This window comes from Balaenoptera acutorostrata, chromosome 1 (genome assembly GCF_949987535.1).
Source record: "Balaenoptera acutorostrata chromosome 1, mBalAcu1.1, whole genome shotgun sequence".
NCBI classification, from domain to species: Eukaryota; Metazoa; Chordata; class Mammalia; order Artiodactyla; family Balaenopteridae; genus Balaenoptera; species Balaenoptera acutorostrata.
In genome coordinates, this window is record NC_080064.1 from 162,832,532 (window position 1) to 162,854,049 (window position 21,518).

At 39.4% G+C, this 21,518-nt stretch overlaps 1 protein-coding gene across 9 annotated transcripts in view; it reads right to left on the reverse strand.

Moving 5' to 3' along the window:
* Positions 1–21,518, reverse strand: part of LOC102998405 (cyclin-Y-like protein 1) — a 292,469-nt gene that overhangs the window by 144,135 nt on the left and 126,816 nt on the right. For all 9 annotated transcript variants that reach the window (XM_057541417.1, XM_057541408.1, XM_057541432.1 and 6 more), the window contains one exon: positions 19,846–19,962. In XM_057541417.1, the coding sequence (XP_057397400.1) occupies positions 19,846–19,962 (117 nt within the window). The remainder of the gene's footprint in view (positions 1–19,845; positions 19,963–21,518) is intronic.

A 21,518-nucleotide genomic window follows, 5' to 3' on the forward strand; every position in this document is an offset into this window, starting at 1 on the left:
ACAGTAAAAGAACCTTATAGAAAAAACATATACTCTGCCCAGTAAACTACCATATGATTTAATTCCTTAATATTCTTATATTGAACGATTTTCAAACATTTAAAAAAGATATTACAATACACACATAACCACATGTTTCACTAGTCTGACTTTAGCTGATGGTTTACTGATACAAGTCCCATTTTTTTTTTTTTAAACCTCCCACCTCTCTCTTCTTTTTTTTTTTTTTTTAATTTTTTAATAATTTCTTTTTCTTTTTTCTTTCTTTTTAAAGTTTTACTTGATTTTATTTATTTATTTATTTATTTATTTATTTATTTATTTATTTATGACTGTGTTGGGTCTTCGGTTCGTGCGAGGGCTTTCTCCAGTTGCGGCAAGCGGGGGCCACTCTTCATCGCGGTGCGGGGACCGCTCTTCATCGCGGTGCGCGGGCCTTTCTCTATCGCGGCCCCTCCCGTCGCGGGGCACAGGCTCCAGACGCGCAGGCTCAGCAGCTGTGGCTCACGGGCCCAGCTGCTCCGCGGCATGTGGGATCTTCCCAGACCAGGGCTCGAACCCGTGTCCCCTGCATTAGCAGGCAGATTCTCAACCACTGCGCCACCAGGGAAGCCCCCAAGTCCCATTTTTAAAGCAATGTTTCCTTTCAATCCTCTGATCTCATGGCCACTTATGTATCTAGATGTGATGAGAGCATTTGTGAAACCCTTTGGCTATTCAAAAGCAGTGGAGTCAGTGGAATTCTCATTCTCTCAGTTTCAAGTGAATACAGTCCTAGTTATGTCTCGATTTGGTTGAGATCTGAATATGCCAAAAAGGTCTACTAATTAAGGAAGCTGACAACTTCATGTTTTTATATGTATCATATATATATATATATATATATATATATATATACACACACACACACACACACACACACACACACACACATGTCAGCTTACACGACTAGAGAATTTTCCTAATTAAAAGTTAATACGTTTTGGTGTGTGAGTTGGTGAGGGAGGGTAGAAACTTAATCTTTGCATAGAGGTTATTCTAAATACACCAGGATGATCAAAATTAAAAATACAAATTAGAGGTATTTAAGAAAACAAAATAACATGATTCACCTTTACTAGTCAACAGATAGGGAAGCTGAAATTATTAAAGAGTTTCTAGTTTTTAAAGCCCAGAGTAAGAAAAAGAGGCAAAGGGGTAATGTGGGTGGAGTAGGGGATGGGGTCTCCCCAGTACGTGTAAAAGCAACTCCTGAAAGAAGATAAAAGTAACTCATGAAGGATCAGCCACAAATCTGACTGATCTTAAGTTCATCAGCTGGACGGAACTATTATAAAGCCAATAAATAGAGCTGTAGACAGCTGGCCGTGTGTAATACCCTGCCTCTTTGCCTAAATGTTTAAACCATGATTTACTTGGGATTTAAAAAAAAAAAAAAAAAAATGAAATCTCAAACTCAGCTCTCCCCCAACATACAAAGCAAATTCCAGAATCTTGAAGACTTTTATTGTCTCTGAAAGTCATTGTCACGACCCTAATCCCCTCATTAAAGCTAAAGAAAGGCTGGGATGGCATTAAAATGAATGCAGACGATTTGCAGCAATCTCCTGCTCTCACCACCTCCAAATGAAGGCAGGCACATTGCATAATCCAGGCAGCAAGAGCTCCTGACAGGTGGATGATTTATGCTCATAGTCAGAAGAATCGGAGGGCCTGCAGAGGAGACAGCATGAGCTAGGCGGTGGCGAGACAGATGCTCTCAGTGGGCTTGCGGGGGCTGGCAGGTTCCAGCTAGTTCAGGTGCAACCTGGACACTTTAAGTGCTGAACTCTGATTGCCTAGATTCCAACACTCTGATGTGCTATTTGCAATATGATACGCAATGTACACAGTGAATAAACTGTCAACTGCAGGCAGGCACTGTATACACGCATGTACCCCTTCCGTGCATAGATGTTATGGACACAGGCCCCAGCACATAAGAGAAAGGAAACCCATTTTTTTGTCAAACGATTATTCTAGTGCAGATGTAAATGTTATGAAGCGCAAGGATCTTCAGTCCTGAAAATGTTTAGCCCAGGTAGGGTAAGCGGAGAGTGACAAGATTCCCTAACAATTAGATCAATATTAAAGATTGCACAGCGGGATTAGGAGAAACACACCTCAGCAGAAAACCGACATTCCTGTCAATTATATTAATTATTTTTCAGATACATGACATGCCTTCATGACATTTCCTTCTGAGAAGACATTTGAATATTTGAGAGGAAAATGAATAAGGGGTGGATAAAAGGAAGGATCCCTAAAGGGTTGAACTGCTTTGAAATCAATCTTTAGAACAGTTTTTTCAGAATTTCTCTCAATAGCCCCAAACAATAACAATCTGGTAAAGATTATGGTATTGGTTAAAAGGGTAGATAAACCTAATTATAGCTATCGACGACAAATTACGGCCACTCCGATATCTAATAGAAGGTATTAGCCAGCATTTGACTGGTCAGCAGTAACCCACCAATGGCTGGAGAAATTCACTCCATAGATCTACACGGAACTGTATAGATCACTGTTTTCCTGCTCAGCCCAGTATCTCTGAGGCCCAGAGCTCCAGGCATCAGTGAAAGGGCTAAGTACCCAAATGGACAAGCTTCGGGTTATCTTGGATGAATGCGACTTTACTTTTAACTCCTAATACTGCAGGGTCAAAGGTAGAACTGCCAATGAGAATTAAAGACACAGCCATCCCTTTAATTAGATAACAGTATTCAAAGACTGGTAAATTCCCAAGAAGCCACTTTGCAAAGCAAGAGTTACAGTGTTCTCCTGGGGGGTAAGGGGGAAGGTGGGCACTGGGCTTTTTTCACCTCAGCACCACTAAAAGAGAAATTTTTAAAAGAACAAAATGGAATACATTGTAAGTAATTCAAAGTGCCTCCAGACTTCACAGTTCTCCCGAGAGAAAAAACTCAAACAATTTGAAGTCTTCACAAACTGCATCCAAATCCTTTTTCTAACTTCATTAAGCTCCGGTGCTTAAAAATCGTTCATAGCAAGTACTTTAATTAGAGACGAGCCAGTGCAGGAAGCACTGGACAGGCAGTGCATCCGCCCAGTAATAACACTGCCTGGGGTGGCAGTTTCTTACTCAACGATGCAGCTTAGTAAAGGGACAAACCAGGGGCTGATACCTTTCCTCCTCCCCCAAAAGGAAACTGGGGATGTGGGTAGGCGGGCGACAGAGAGAGATTCAAATGTCGTTCTGGCCTCATCAGTATTCCACCAGGTTACCATTGTACGTACAGAGAAAGAATGGAAAATGTATTGAAGAAAGCAAGTTTTAAGAGAAGCAGAGAACTAAGTCATCTGTACTGTGTAAGCCTATTTTTCCATTTTTGTTTCCCTTCTTTCCTCTCTCCTCCCTGCTTTCTCTTTGTTTTCTCTTTTTCTCCACGCCAAACCTTCCAACCCCCATACTCTGGGACCAAAACCATTGCCACGAGATTTGCAGTATATAGGTACAAAACCAGCATTAAAGCTGTGGGTGCTATATAGAACTCTGAGCTGCTGCCGTTGATGGGATGTTCCAAGGTCAATAAAGGGTGGAAAGGAGGTAGGGAAAGGGGAAGGAGGGGAGAACATTCCTATGCAGGAGTAATTTATACTCTCTACTTTCCCTGCTGGAATAATGGCTTTGAGGCAGAACTTGGGAAGACAAGTAAAGAACTTGCAGGCTCCCAGCGACCTGCAGCCTTAAACCCAAGTTATTTAGAGACCTAAAACCACAAAAACAACAAACCTAAAACAGCACAGTTTTGAAGGGATGGCATGATTGTTAAAGCTCGAGGAGGAGGCGAAAGCCCTTTCTTCACTAATGACTCACATACTGTTTACCCTGAAAAGCTAGAAGTGAACGAACACATTAGCATGTCCAAAAGTAACTGTAGATGCCATAAATTACACTCTGGAAAAAGTTAGCCATGATCTGGATGAGAAGTGATTCCATGGCTGCAAGGTCATTCGTTTCTGGTCCATGACAGACTTGTGTGCTGTTCTCCCACAATCCACAGAGGGGTCTCTGTAATTCTGGCAGGTTCTGCCGACCCTGCCTGTCACCTTCAGATCTCATACCCACAGGGGAGGGTCTGGGGCTGGAGTCACACAGAGCATTACTGAGGACCTCTGACCCCAGTAAGTCATGGAAAGCAGCAGTGTGAAGACAACTCAAACCTGCTGTGAACGCAGCACTTGGTCATTTGGAAGGGAAAAAAATTCCAGGAAGATGACATTTTGAGACCTAGCAAAACAGATCTGTTTTGGGTTTAGCTAGGCAGTGTCCTGAACGCTTAGACAACAAAATAATAGTGATGATAATGATACTGATAACAGCTGACATTAACCAAGGGCTGATATTTATCAGACGGGGTGCTAAGTATTTTAAACTTGTTATCTTATTTAATCCTCACAGCAAACTCCATAGGGAAGGCATTATTATTATGATCATTGTTTTATAGATGAAGAAACCGAGGCTGGAGACATTAAGAAACTTGTGAGTAATCAGCCGCCTAACAACTCAAGGCTGCCTATCAGAAAATTCTATGATCTTAACACGCTATGTCGAACGATGTGTTTATAATACAATTCCAAACGTATTCTCTTTATGTTGCCCATATATGAAACCCGTGCCTTTTTTAAGATATCACACTACCTAATGGAATTTTGCAACGTTAGACACTAAGGATTCAGCATTTTCCACTCTACTTTCCTCAGCCTAGAATTTCTTTAAAATATCCAGCCATGAAGAAAAAGGAAAGTGAAAATAAAGCAAAAGAATGAGGTATAGGTACCTTAGCAGGTCACATGAGAAGACTTTTTATCTGTGATCTCTCTCACTGTGATGGAGGGGAGGCATAGGAAAGGCCCTGCAACTAACCTCTGCTTCCCTGGCCCATTAGCTGTTTTCCAATGTGCAAATGACTCTGGTCTCCCAGGACCGTTTAAGAGTTCAGCCGACTTCAGCATTCACTCCTTCTGGGTTTCCAGTTAAAATCAATACATTAACTGCAGTTGCTAGTGAGATTCTGTAACTGCAAGTTAAGTCAGAAAGGTGAGGAAGGGAAGAATTCCCAGCTTTATAAGCTTAGGAACTTCCAAAGAGGCCAGTTCCCGAGTGGCATTAAAATAGAAGTAGAATTACCTGTAAAAGCTGGGGGATTTTGTTCTTTTCTACCTTAAAAAAAGTTTTGATAGATTTTCTCTGCTGGAGCACATAACCAAATAGTTAAAGATTTGTGAGATAATCAGGAGATTCTCTAGCTAATATTTCCTAGGCACACAGAGTTTGAATTGAATCGCTGTTCCGTTTACTTTGTCACCATTAGTGGAGCTTTATTTTTCTACACCATCCCCTCCAGATTCTAATTAATGACTTCTCCGGAGACCTACAGACATATATGAAATCGTTTGAGAAATACATTTGTTCACAGACCACAAATTTGGACCTGTTGACTGCAGAGCAGGAAAGTGATGCTACCAACAGAAAATGAAATCATCAGACAGTGACCTGGACTGCCTCTTGGGCACAGATGCTAGGCACCGGCAGTCTCTTCCGCTAAACGATAGCCCGTGACAGCCTACCTGGAAAGGGTGTAGTTCAGAAATACCAGCGGTTCCAACATGAGTCAAACCATTTCTAAGAAAAGGTAGAAACAGTCTACATGGAAACATTAAGAAATAATCCTGTGGTCCTACAGAGAGCAACATCTACAGAAATCAGAAAACAGTCCTGTGATTGCATAGACCTCTTATTTTAGAGTATCTATAACAAGGAATGATTCTGGAATTCTAATAGTTCTGGCACCAAAACCGTTCGCTGAAATCAAGGTCTCCTTGCTCACAAAAGGAAGTAATAGCAGAGAACGGTGGCTTCCATGTGCCAGAAATAATATTTCGCCTCAACACTCTGGTAAGATCAACTAATTAAGAGAAAAACCAAAAGACTTCATTATGAATATCAGTAGAGCAATGGGCTTCAGCATCTAAGAAATCAGGAACAAATTCTGGCTTTGCCATTTACTAGTTGTACCACCTTAGGCAAGTTATTTATATGAGTTATTTAAAATGGGTCTTATATAGAAAACAAACTTATGGTTACCAAAGGGGAAAGGGGTAGGGGATAAATTAGGAGTTTGGGATTAAGAGATACATACTACTATATATAAAATAGATAAACAGTAAGGATCTACTATACAGCACAGAGAGCTACATTCAATATCTTGTAATAAACTGTAATGGAAAAGAAGCCGAAAAAGTATATATATGTATAACTTAATATTTTGCTGTACACCTGAAACTAACACAATATTGTAAATCAACTATACTTCAATTTAAAAAATAGGTCTTACTTTTCTCATTTATATTCATTAACATATGAAATGTCTATGGGCAAGACAGGTGAAAAACAATGGTATTTCTCATCTTCTTTTCTTTTTTTTTTTTTGAGACAGGATATATCTATTGCTGTATCATCAGGGTATTCAATATAAATTCAGTACAACGTGACTTCTGAAATACTCTTCTGTCATGGTCACACACATATAAAGGAAAATGTAGAAATGACTTATATATGATGATAGCCCAGGAATTGTTTCTAAAATCATTATTTATGACAAAATTATTTCTATATTCAAGTTTTAATAATGGAACTCAAAGCCTACTAAAGTAGACTGAAAAAGAAGAAATAATTCATCAGTTATATGTTACTGAGCAACTACTATGTGATCGTTGTTATGTTAGGTGCCATGGTAGACTCAAATATAAACAGATAGAGTCCCTGTTCTGAAGCTGTTTATGCTTTGCTCTATGGTAAATACTAAGTGACAAATAGAATAAAAAAAATTAATATTGATATTAACACAATATTTTCTGATTTCTTATTTGTTTACTAGGCACTTTGCCAAAGAATATTACAACTATTACCTCATTTAAACCTCAAAACAACCCTCTGAGGCAGTGAGAATTACAACCCCCCATTTTACAGATAAGGCTTAAAAATTCGGGTAAAGCAACTTGTTTGAGATAAGTAATAATAATAAGCAAGTACGTAATAAAGTTTGGATTGAACTCAGATTCTATGTCTGCACTGTCCAGTAAGTTGGTCACCAGCCACATGGGGCTATTTAATTTAACTAAAATTAAGTAACATTAAACATTCAATTCTTCTTTTGCATTAGACACGTTACAAGGGCTCGATCCACAGTCACAGACCCCATCTGATCTGAGACACAGAGCTTTTCATCTTTACACTCTACTTCCCTACATGAAATTAAAATGCTAAGTTGTATGAAACAACATAAAGGCTGGTAAAATTCAGAAGGGAGAAAAATCTATATAATTGTAAATAATCAGGCTTATGATTATTGATGATGGATCATAAATTCCATGAGGGCAGAAACTTGTCTGTCATGTTCACTTTTTTAACCCTGGCATTAATAAAGTGATTGGTATGGAGTCATGCCTCAAAAATATTCATTGAACGGGTGGATAAAAAGTGGATGAATAAATGTTTGAAGATGGGTTTGGCGAATATGTATGATTTTGGTCCATAAGTTGCTAGAAAGCAGCTTCCAGAGGAATAACCCGACCCCAACTCTAGATGTTATAATGAACAGGCTGTATTTCTTGGACAGCACATAGAAATATTTACACCGATTAGACCATAAGGCCAGAATCCACATTCCTTCCAAATATTTCCAAATTATGCATGAATTGATAATAACCTAAGACTGGCTAAGGTCAGAGTAATTGCCACTTAATTGGCTTCAAATATACTAATGATTATGATAATGTTGATACTGAAGAGACTTAATAGGCCTGGAGATAAATGTCTAAGGGAGCAGGGGGTGAATCCGGGGGAGGGGGGATGGGATAGGGAGGGGATAATTATGGAGGTCATAAGCTTGGAAACCACCAAATGGCAACTCACTATGGTGGTGAAGAAACTTCGCTTTTAGAAGAAATTTTGGAACAAAAGAATGTTCAAAAGGTGGGGCAGGGGGTGGGCAGAGGAAGGAAGAGGAAGTTGTATGCCCCAAAAAAGTCAGGTATGAGGGAAAAGTTTAATTGGGGGAAATTAACTGGACATAGAAAAGCCACTACATAAGGGCTCAGGAGGCCACAAGGAAAACACTTGTAGCTGAGAACTGAGAGGCAGGCCGGGCAAAATGAACTTCACTTCCTAAGTGGGTAACGTGCTGGCTGGAACTGAGAAACAGAACCAGAAATCAGTACCAAGCTAAGCAGAAACACATGCTAAGTGAAACAAGGTAATGCAAATGATCTCATTCTTACATAGTCTACTCCTTCAATTCCCCACATCCCAAATACACCTAAAAAATGCTAATCCAACAGCCCAGGCATCTAAAGCTAGGACTACGCAGCCTATGTAGAAAAGACTTCACAGTTGAAAATGTAATCGTTGAGAATAATAGGGAAGGGATTATGACTTTAGATACACATCATTTTTGGAGAGACAGGTTAACCCAAGGGCAATCACTAAGAAACCCTCCCTTTGGGTTCTGACATCGGGCCCATGATATCCCGACCGCCGTGTAGAAGCAGGGGCTCTTACAATTGGGGCTTTAAGAGTGGAAATCCTAACACTCCTGTCAAAGGTCTCTATAAAGCTTCCTGCTTCCAAAATCATTTCCATGTGCTTCTCTTTTAATGGCATGATTCACAGTCACGTCAATATTAAAAAGCATATAAGCTGAAGTCAGGTAAAAACAAAATGAGGATGTGGATACTCAGCTGAGCTCCACCGCACCTGGCAAGCAGCTTCGAAGGCGCCTGGGCTGTGCTGTCTGCCCGGGGAAGGCTGGGTGGGAGTGGCAGGGCTCTGATAGTTGTTCTCGTGGCCACAAAGCCACACTGGCTCTCAAACAGCACAATCTGCCATTCACTTAAGTCTGGTTTGCCAGGAAGCCCAAGGATGGACTCCCCACCAGTACCATCAGGCTCAGGGAATTTGGCTAGCACCAGGCACCCCAGACTTCTGCCAGCTAATTGGCTTTGGGGAAGCCGCTGACCTACTCTCCACTGAGTGGGTTTTGTGAACCTGGAACCCAGCCTGCCGCTCATCATTGATCAACCTTGGCCAAGCCAGCTGGCTTATTCCTTTGCAGACAGCTTGCCTCAGGGAAGCTGGTTGGTGGCTCGACAACCTACTAAGAGAGAGAGACGCAAAACTCCAGAACAATCTCTCAAGAAATAGCCAGTGCTCGATTTCTTTTGAGGGAGACTTCAAAGTGAACGAAATCATGTCTGATGCCTTGGATAACACAGAGGGAGCAGAATTCTGCGTAGCCTCAACAAGCACGGTAACTAACACGTTAGGAATGGTGCCCAAAGGAAATAAAACCATGGAGCTCTTCATTAAACGGGTCTTATTCAAATATATACCAGAATTCCTTTACATTAAATTTAAGCACAATGTCATGAACAACAGGGTCACGTTGATATATGCGGGGATTGGTGGAAAGGAACAAAAATCTGTTGTCTGGAGGCTGGTGGGGAAAAATTCCACATCCAACAGAGTCCCATATGGCAGGGACCTCCCCTCCCCACTTACCATGCTGTCACTAGACTTCTCGTGTAAGAGCAAATGTTGAAGCAGGTTCTTTCCCCCTTGGGGCAAAATCCATTGGGGATTTTTAATAATCCAAAAGGTATAAAAATTGGTAGCATATTAGATAAATGCTGGCTTCCTATTTCAAATTCACAAATGGAAATGACAAATGAGGACAATCAAATAAATGATTAACTATTAATAGTATTCCCATTAAAGCACGAGGAAGGGAGCTAAGAGAACCGTTCCTTATAATTGCAATCTTTCTGTCCTCTCTCACACTAAGGTGGCGAGCAAGGATAGATGTATTCAGTTCCAATAATTCTCAGTGCTGTGTTTGGTAAGTTCACATGAGAGAATCTCTCCACTTCATTTCTAATGTAATTGTTATTTTCAAAAAACATATAAATATAAAATGGTTCCAGAGAACCAAAGGTCCACAGGAAATACGTGATAGACTAAGACTCACGTGGGTTAGATACAGAGTCATGGACAAATCTTTAAAACATTAGTATTTCAATTTTCCCCATTTATAAAACAGATAAGATTGTAATATCCCAGAGGTCCACTATGGCCACATCCTCAAAACAACTGAGGCAGATGGTATTCAAAGTCAGTGACTCAGATTCACTGCTCTCTACAAAAGCAAAACTTATAAGGAATTTGGTTCTGAACTTCACTTAACTAAAAACTGGAGCCAGAGAGTAAAACTATGTCACGAAACAAAACGTTCCTCTCTGCTCCAATTGGGATTTAAATAAGATGTCACACACTGCTTGACCCCCGAAATCGGGTTCCCAGGAACTGAACAGCTTAAGTGTTACTGATGTTTATTCACACAGTTTATAACTTTATTCCAAAGTTTATGTTGAGATCTCAAGAATCTCATAGTGCGAAGTCACCATGAAAGATCTTCTAGTCTAATCCCCACATGACACTTGAAATTGTTCTCTACATCATCTCTCATAGTGATGGGAAACTTAACTGCCTTTCGACACAGTTCATTCTCTTTCCGGACATGAAGTGAAGAACTCAAAGCGATCAAGTGAGCCCTGGTTCGGAAAAAAACTGGTTTATTTAAGTAATCTTTTAAGAGCTCAGTATCTCATAATACCCATAGCTGCTGAAGAATCCCAAGCTAAATATATAGTAGAATATTCCTACTGTATTAAACAAATACAGAACATAAGCAGTAGAGCCAGAACGCCTGCTCTAAAATCCAGACTCCATCATGCATTGTGAGAACTTTGGCAAGTAACATAATCTCTCTAAGCTTTTCTTTCCTCTGTGAAATGGGGAAATACCCACCTCTGGAGGTCACCATAAGGATTAACAAAAAAAAATAAAAATCCAACTAAAGCACATAGTACATAGCCTAATGCACATTGAGCTCTCACGAATAAGTGTTATTACTCCTACCCTCAAAATCTTTGCTATTCATTTTAAGACTATTCAGGCTTTCATACCAACAAAGCATGACAAAAAAAAACCCAAAAAAGTCACCATCTGGCAGTGCAGTACCTGTACACGAAATAAGTCTTCGTGGCACCTTAAGTATATTCCCAACAGCTTAATGTCAAGACAGAGCTCACGAAAACAGTGCTCTTTGCTATTGCTTACATTATACCTTGAGAGTTTTGTTTAATACTCTGCATTAATGAGGGAGCTTCTTAGGATAATATTACAACAGAGAGTGCAAGAAATACCAGTGAGGTCAATGCAGTTCTATTAACTGTCATCTAACAGAGAAATATTTTCCTTGAATACCATTAAAGCTTTCTCCTTTTCTTTGTTCTCCTTTTTGAAGGCAGTAGGAACCCAAATTTCCCTACCAATAATTTCTGTTTTCAACTTGGTAGCATAATGATATTAGACTTGGGGGAAAAAAAATTCACCTTGGCAATGTCTTCTTCAGAGGTTTTTACAAAAGATATTTTGCTAGGATAAATTGCACTAAGCAGGTTCTTTAAGTAAGCAAAAACAAATCTGTTTGTTAATAAATGGGCTGAGTAGTTTTTGTATTTTTTAAAGAGAATCTACCTGGAAAAATGCTACAGCCTTTAAATGAACATTTTATTAAAATGGAAGATATGAAACAGAAGGGTAATTAGATAAGTAAGTTGCTCTTTGCTGCTTCTGCTGATAGGGTAAACCCAGAAGACTCTCAGAGTTCCACAAGCTGGAGTTGCAGCAAAACAGTTCTGGGATAATTTTTCTTTATAACCTGGGGGCTCAAGACAACTGATTGGAGAGATGTAATGGCAGCTAAATGAATAAATGCATAATCTGTGCTCTGTCTCATATGTATGTATATATGTGTACACACACACACACACACACAATGCCTTCTCCAAACTAAAAAGTAGAAATAGGAAGTGTACACTATGGATTATGATAAGATAGCTCAGAATAAATAGGGTCTCTGCACAAAGAATCCTCTACTGCGGAGGGATCCTCTATACTCCTATCATTTTTTCCACTCAAAGATTCCCTAAATATGAGGTAGGTCTTATTAATCGATGAGAGAGAGCAAAAGATGAGGGCCTTCCCTTCTACACAGACTGGCAATGCTCGATGGATTTTAAATGATTTGGCAAGCCAAAAGATTTAAGCAGGGCATAGATGGCATGAGCCTTTTAAGGTACTAGAGAACCAAGAAATGAAAATGAAAGATCATTCTAGATCTTCATACTTTTTCAGGTTAATTTCTTTCCCAGGGACCTATCTAGAAACAGACACTAACTCAGCTTGACCAAAATGAACGGACCTGAATGCATTGTTCTATGCAGTATCTTTTTTTTAAATTAATTAATTAATTAATTTTATTTTTGGCTGCGTTGGGTCTTCGTTGCTGCGTGTGGGATTTCTCTAGTTGCGGTGAGCAGGGGCTTCTCTTGTTGTGGAGCACAGGCTCTAGGCACCTGGGCTTCAGTAGTTGTGGCACATGGGCTCAGTAGTTGTGGCTCACAGGCTCTAGAGCACAGGCTCAGTAGTTGTGGTGCACAGGCTTAGTTGTTCCATGGCATGTGGGACCTTCCCGGACCAGGCCTCAAACCTGTGTCCCCTGCACTGGCAGGCAGATTCTTAACCACTGTGCCACCAGGCAAGTCCCTCTATGCAGTATCTTTAACCTTGCCATTCTCACCTCCACAGCTCCTGATACACAATGCCTTCTCCAACTCACTCTATGCGCAATATTCTAGCTGCTCAGTTATCCTGTAAAGACCTTTCCCGGGCCGATCCCCACCATTATCTGTATCTGCAGTGGCCTCATTAAACTCCAGGTGAAAAGTCTGGTTTCCCCATTCAGAATCCTAAGGAAAAGCCCCTTCCTTAGGAACGCCATTTATGCATGTATCTTAGGCACAAACCCCTTGTTAAGCCCACAAGTTCTGCTGCTTCCTGGGAGTGCCAGCACTGTTTCCCATTTTCTCCACCCTTAAATGAATATTTTGGGCCACTACTGGCCTGCTATACTGAGATGGTGGGCAATCGACCCACAGCTGGAGCAGGAAAGACCCCTTTATGGGCCAAGCCTGCAACATGGCTTGATAGAGCTACAGGAGGAGCCTGAGAATATGACATACCTGACTTTCATCTCACTCCCACTGATATGCAATGGGACCTTGGGTAAGTTACTAAAACTCTCTGAACCTGGAGTTCTTCATCTGATTAATGAGAATCTGACACCCAGGGTCCCACTATTTTCCTCACAGTGAGTATTAAGGTGATAATAAAACCGTAATATCCTGTGCCTTTCCACACTGAATAACATTTCAAATGCTGATTCCCAACCACTGCTTTGACTTTACCCTGAACAGGAAGACTCACGATTATACCATATCTTGTAAATTGCCAGCCTAGAATCTTCACCCTTCTATTTTTTAGACTTTTAAAAAGTGGAGGAAAATATTGAGCACCTCTGGAATAGAAACTTACTTTAAAGATGTCAAATCAGGTATGAAAGGTAAATACGGTTATCGACAAAACACATAACATAGTTATGTGTTTTGTTTGTTTTAATGACTCATTTTCCCCCAAAGGAAGTATTCAGAAGGCACTTAAAATTATATAAACTCGCTCTTGTCCTTTCCCACTTATGGCAATGTTTTTATTTTAAAAATCTAACAACAAAACTTCAAATATATCTGACCAGGAGGTATGTACCTCCTGCTTTTCTAGAAAGATGCAAAGCATCCAAAGAATTATTCAGTTAAGACAAAATTGACAAAGTAGCACAATTCACTCGCCATGTCTATCGAATCATAGTTCTTATTGTATTTTCAAACTTATGGATACAGTTAGCAGCAGCAGTAATAATTATAAGTATCTTTGTGTCATATATTGGTACTATGTTTCTAGAGACATTATATCATTTTTAACAAAACTTATAGAATTTTAGAATAGAAGAGATGAGAAAGAAAGTAGTCTAACTGCTCTCCGGCACATATGGAAATGAAGGCAGAGTTGAATGGACTTGCTTAAAATCACAATGCAAGGTTGTGGAAAATCAGAATTAAAAGCCAAAACACAATGTTTTGCCAGACACATGGGAGAAGCTCACTTAATATTTATGGAGGTGTGCTAAAACTTATTTCTCTCCTCTGATTTTTTTTCCACGATGGTCTGATATCAATGTCACCTCAGTAAAATTTAATGTACCTATGAGGTTAGTAGAATTCTTATATTTCTTCTTGCACGTTTGAAAAGGTGTGTGATTTGTCCATTTTCTTTGGTAGACAAAGGATTAAGTTCCATATTTATAAATAAATAGGTTGAAGCAAGTGAGTCCTAGAGGTCATATACCTTGCCCCAGGTCCAGGAGGAGACAGAGCCAGGGCTTGAATCTAGCTCCACCTGACCTTAAAGCTTGACCCCTACCGTCTCCAGCAACAATAGCTAACCTTGATCTGGTCCTTGCTCTGGGTCACATGGTATGCTGAGCACCTAACCTGCAGTATCTTATTGGCTATTCACAACAACATTTTATTTGCAAATACTATTATTGCCACTACCATTTTGCAAATGATGAAAGTGATGATTAGAAAGGTTAAGTAACCATCTTTTTAAAGGCGAAGTGAAAAGCACAATTTCTTGGCATGAAATAACTAAACCAGTCCGCCAGGCTGCCTGGATTCATCTGTACTATGGCATGCAGGCTGGCCTGGCTGGGGAATATAATATTGCACACAAATGTGCATCTCTTGCTCTCATGTGCAAGAGTCAAAGAAAAATACTTGAGTTGCCAAGGTGAAACCCATCACGCCAATAAAGAGCAAAAAGCCTTTCTTCAATCTTTTGATCCGTGAATTCTATACATAAATAAAATAATTATTGCTTTCATAAAATATCTGTTTGCCACTGACAGAAAACAGAACCGGTATGTCCTACAATAGCCTTTAAACAACTAAGGAGAAAGATCAAAATAAAAATAAATCTTGACCAGATTTATAGGTGCACGCTGATTAGTTCTTGTTTTTTCCTTCACATAAACAATACCTGAAAACAATGAGAAGGGAATGTTGAGACTAGGTATCTTGTAACAGATGGGTTTTCTCTGACTTACAGTATGGTATCATGCCGAAAAAATAATGCTGGCCCATCATTCGTGAGGCTTGGCAGAAAGTAGAGCCCAGAAAAAGCGAAGGGGATTTTTCAGGATGCGGAATGGTGCAACCACTTGGATTTGAACAAAGTACCATTTTTTTTAACTGTACTTCTCACAGTTTTATGTTGTTGCATTTTGTTGTTTTCCCCACACAACTGTTTCTTTGCTTCCACTGGTAACAATTTTTTGATTCAAAAATTCTAATATTAAAACCAAACATCGCTCATCTGGATATGATCCTGGTGCTGACTAATGAGAAGCCACGTCTTATAGGAATTTAATAACACACACTGTGATGTAACTGGAGTTGTTTACCCGCTAAGCCACCACTTCCATTTTGTACCTCACATCCTTAGTAGAAATGCCAGTCAGTAAAACCAAGACATTATTTTTAAAAGAGTAAAAGTCTCATCTTTCTATAAACGCCCTTTTTAATGAAAACATCTTCATTTCCCTCAAGCAGCATTTTATCGAAGATGCACATGGCTAGGTGAATAAAAATACCTGTGAAAGGAAAGAAGATTCCCATCAAAGCTGTTGAAATCTGATTTCATTTCAGATTCTGGAACTCATGTTGTTTTCTGTTTAAATAGATTTGGTCTGTCAATTTCCCGACCTGCTGTACCATCAGCCTGTATGGACTGCTGTGGCCGACACGGGGGTTGTAGAGACAAATATTATTACGGACCGGTGATCGAATTGAACAGGTTTACACTGGAATAGATTTACAACATCATGATCTCTGACATACTGCATGGGACTGAAACCCCTCTCCATCCATAAAGATACATTTAAGACAGTATCATTCTCTCCAGGCTGAGAAGGTAAGCCTTGAGCCAAGGAGATGGCCAAACGTAACTGTGCATTTATATGCAGGGTGTAATGCAATATTTCACTGTATTTTTTTAAGGACACAAGAAAAAGAGTATTCCATATTTACTCATAACTATCATCTCCTTTCTATTTGGGGGAAGGGGCTTAGAGATATTTTTCCACCAAAGTGGGCACGAGGAAGTAAAGGAAAATAAATTATTTTTTGAGTATATCAGCAACAGCAGCAATTCCCTTGAAAACAGTCCCTCTAAAGGCTTGATAACAGCAACTGAAGAGGTGTGAATTATAGATAAGCACCCGTCCTATTTACTTTCACCAACAATGTTTAATTAAACGCAGTTCACACCTTTTCAGTCACTCTAACCACCCTTCAAGATTGTTCCTGCTTGAAAACACAATGGGGAAAATTATTTAGGGGAAAATATGTTTTCTACTTCCTCCTTAAACCTGGAAGGGCAAATAGGTGAGTACACTGTAGCAGCAAAATCAAACTGATCAAAACAATCCTATTTCCCTGGACATGGAGGCGTATCTCCATGTATTTTAGTTTTTGACAATAAAATCCAAATCTAGGACACACCCATTCAAAGTGTTAATTGATACATTACTTTTATAACATTTTTAAAACATTGATTTGCTTTTGGAAAATAACGATTCCTCAAGTCCAAACTCTAAATTAAGCCTTTTCGAATGAGTGTTAAGTTTGGTTTGAGTCTCTACAGCTCAACTAAGTGGCAATATAAAGATAATTAAGACCAAAAATATGATTGTCAATCACTTGTTACACTCTGAAATATGTTTTGTTTGCTACTCTGCTATGGGGTTTAAGGCAATTACTAAGGTAATGTTTCCACCACAAGAAAGTCAGCTATCACCACTGTCCTAACTCAGAGGAAAACTCTTTGTCATATGGGTTGGGCAGTTATCATTGGATTATTATTCATATGTTTTCCTTTGTTAAAATTGTTATCCTTTTAGTATCTTCCACATAAGCTTTCTTCTAGCAAGAGGAACCACGTCTGTCGTTTTCACTGCGGCATCACTGGAGCCTAGGATAGTGCTTGGCACGTGAGAGGAACTTAATAAATATTTAGGAAATGGATTATAAATGCAAAACATGCTCACTGTGGAAAAATCCGAACAGTGCCAAAAGCTATAGAGTAAACAAGAAAAGTACTCCCTACCCTGACTTTCTTTCACTAGTGTTAACACTGGTACCAATCTTTATCCTTCCTTCTGTTTCTCCATGCATATACCATCATAATGTGTGTGTATTAATATAAATTATTACAGTACAAATTTGTATAATTTTTTTAATTTAATATAAATGCAATATAAGCATATTGTATATAAAATATATTTATATGTAAATTGAATCATCCTACTAGGCAATTTGTTTTCTTTTTTTAATTATTGAATTAAAGTTGATTTACAATGTTGTGTTAGTTTCAGGTGTACAGCAAAGTGATTCAGTTGTATATATATATATACATATATATGTATATATATATGTATATATATATATATATATATATATACACACACACACACACACATATATATATCTTTTTTAGATTCTTTTCTATTATAGGCTATTACAAGATATTGAATATAGTTCCCTGTGCTATAGAGTAGGTCCTTGTTGTTTATCTATTTTATATATAGTAGTGTGTATCTGTTAATCTCAAACTCCTAATTTATCCCTCCCCCCTCAATTTCCCCTTTGGTAACCGCAGGTTAGTTTTCTGTGTCTGTGAGTCTGTTTCTGTTTTGTAAATAAGTTCATTTGTGTCATTTTATTAGATTCCACACATAAGTGATATATCATATGATTTTTGTCTTTCTCTCTCTGACTTACTTCACTTAGTATGATAATCTCTAGGTCCATCCATGTTGCTGCAGGCAATCTGTTTTCTATTTTATTTTTATACTTGGCAAAATATCTTGGTCCTCTTTCCATAAGGCTTTAATGATAAAGTTACACGCTTGTTTACAATTATTTTTCAACTTGAGGATGAGAAGACTTTGGGAGAATCTTCTTAGTTCCTAGTCAGTGGAGGAGTTAATTCTTAGTGGACAAGAGAAAAATAGCATGAATTCCACGTACCCAAATATAATCTGATTCATTCATCTTCCTATGACATTGTTCACAGTTAAAATCTTGGAATAAGAACAAGCCAGGAAAAATTATGAGATCTGGTGATGCCATACCTAATTGAAGCTCTGGTTCATTCATGAGGAATAAATACTTGGATCTACTTGGATTCAGAAGTTAAAAAAGAGGTGATCTCGGGACTACCCTGGTGGTGCAGTGGTTAGGAATCCGCCTGCCAGTTCAGGAAACACGGGTTCCAGCCCTGGTCCGGGAAGATCCCACATGCCGCGGAGCAACTAAGCCCGTGCGCCACAACTACTGAAGCCCATGTGCCTAGGGCCTGTGCTCCACAACAAGAGAAGCCACCACAATGAGAGGCCCGCGCACCACGGCGAGGAGTGGCCCCGGCTCCCCGCGACTAGAGAAAACCCACGCACAGCAATGAAGACCCAATGCAGCCAAAAATAAATAAATAAATAAATTTACTAAAAAAAAAAAAATAGCCTATAAAAAAATAGGTGATCTCCAGTAACAACAAATTATACAAACTCATAAGGCTGACCCCAGGAACAAGGTACAGTCTATGACTCAACAGAAACAGTACATTTAAATATTTAATTTACCTCATATTCTTTCAAACTTCAATGACCATATTTCCATTTTGTTACTGTATAAAATTATCATATTTATTTTAAACTCTGGCAAATTTTCTGAAGAGAAGGAAACAGTAAAACCTAAATGCAGTATATAAAATGCACATCTACAAAGCACATACATATACAGAAATATATTAAAAACAAACCAAAAACTAAACCTAGGCCTCCCACAGAGAAGAACAATTTTTCTCCATCTCCAAGCTAAAATGTTAGTTTCACTAGACATACTGAAATATACAAAGATTTCAGGAACTTTGATTTGGGTGGGAGACTTGAGTGAATTCTAGAATCTATTTGGGTTCAGTTCCTGGCTCTGCCCTCATCTGCTGTGTGAACTTAGGCAACTCGTTTAGCACGGAATACATGCTCATTGTTATTATTTTGTGTCTGTTGTTGTTATCCCCAACTGAAAGCAACAATTTTAATACCATTGTTACAAACTCTTTATAATAGAATTTAAGTCCCAAAGAAAAGACTAGAGAAGAATAAAGAGTGCTTTAAACCTAAGATGAATTTTTAAAAAAGAAAGAAAACGGTACCCATATGAAGTGATGGATGTGTTAATTACCTTGATTGTGGCAATTATTTCACAATATATATTAATGAAATACAGGTCATCTACCTTAAAAATACGCAATTTTTATTTGTCAGTTATACCTCAGTAAAGATGGGGTGATCTCTCTGTAGACCTAGTAGTGTAAAGAAAGCAAAAAGACAATGACAGTAGCCTCTTGGCTACCCTTCATCCTTTGCCTTCTGCAAATTGTAAAGATGAAAAGAACCCGAACTGCCAAGCATACCTGGTGGGTTTAGCTACACATCAGATGTGTCCTACCTTGTCCCTTCCTGTTGATGTCAAGCAGTTAGCCACGAGAGATCAGCAAGTCCGGGTATAAAGGAGGAGTATTCTGCTATCAGATTCAGGATACTTACTGTGACCCCAGAGTTGCCTGGTTTCTCTAATATTTTTGTAATTCCCTGTGCATCCCACACCCCCAGCCTAAAGTACAGGAGCACTAGCACACAGCCTTACCTTCTTTGAGCATGCCCACTTTTAAACACTTCATGAAGCGGCAAGCCTGGCAGGATTTACGTCTGCGCTTTGTGATTTCACATTCATTCGTGGCAGGGCAGCTATATTCTATATTACCTAAAACACAGAGTTTAAGAAAAGAAGCTGTTAGATTTGCAAGACCCAGGCAACCCTAGCATCCCCAAGGCAACACCAACTCTGCTACTCCTGCCGTCCTCCCTCAAAAAAAAGTCAACGGCAGTCATGAGGATGTCACAAATATGAAGCCAGATGCTCGCTATAACCGCTGAAGATGCATCAAATAATGAGAAGATATATGGTGAAGCTCTTCAAAAGATTAAGCTTAAAATCAGCCTTTAAAATTATGCTTCATCCACTCATACAAAGTAGCGGTCTTCCAGAATTTGAGGATCCGAAAGAAATTTCCCAGCGGATTATTTCCATAAAAACACCAACATCAAAACCGTATTACAGTACCATCCATCCTGGACTTCTTTTGGTTACTAATGCCCTGATGCATCAGACTTTTTGTCTCTCTGACACTGAACAGTACAAATCTCAACGTGAAAAATGGTCAGCAGGCTAATTTGGGACTGCGCAGTAAGCTCCTTGAGGGCAGGGACTGAAGTTACATGGTTCTCGCTTCATCACTTACCAGAGCCTTACAATACAATTTTACTCTTGGAAAATGTTTACTGATGATGATGATCACCATCATCACCACCATCATCACCATCACCACCGTCATCATCACCATCACCACCATCATCACTATCTTCATTACAACCATCATCATCACCATCTTCATTACAACCATCATGACCACCATCATCACCATCATCATCATCATGTTTATTCAATTACTTGCATAATGAATTCCAAACACTCAAGCTGCATGGAAGTGCTATAAATCAAAATAAACTGCTATGAAATTATATTTTTAATATTACAGTCTACATCATTTACGTTAGTAACAACACATTTGAAGTGATAAGGATGTCGCCAGAAGATCCAAACTTTAACTTGCAATTTTTCAATTAGTGCCAAAGACTATGTGTGGGAAGTGCTCTGGGGCTGCCTACAGCTTTGTAGAGAAGCTGCCTTTAAAATAAAGCCTCTCTCCCCTATCAGCTCTGTCACATAGTGCTTGAAGGTCTTTCGTTACTTCCTAACCCTTTCCCCTTGTGATTAAGTGCATTAGTATCTTAATGAAAATGCATTCTGTTTATTGCCCTCTTGGGAAGGGGGAGGTCATCACACCAAATGCATAAATTGTCATCAGAGACGGTCCGAGCATAATTGCAATTTTGCTGCTCCATGTTTGCAATACCCAGGGTCCATCCAAGTCCCCTGAAACATGCACAGATTCTAGTAATTAGCATAGAGTCTGCCAGGGACCACAGCATTGATGAAATATTTCAGAGTTAATCACACTTTGTAAACACTGATTTATATTGACTACCTTTCTCCAGACTGATGTCTCCTCATTAAATATCACATTAGGGCTTCCCTGGTGGCGCAGTGGTTGAGAATCTGCCTGCTAATGCAGGAGACACGGGTTCGAGCCCTGGTCTGGGAAGATCCCACATGCCACGGAGCAACTGGGCCCGTGAGCCACAGCTGCTGAGCCTGCGCGTCTGGAGCCTGTGCCCCGCGACGGGAGGGGCCGCGAT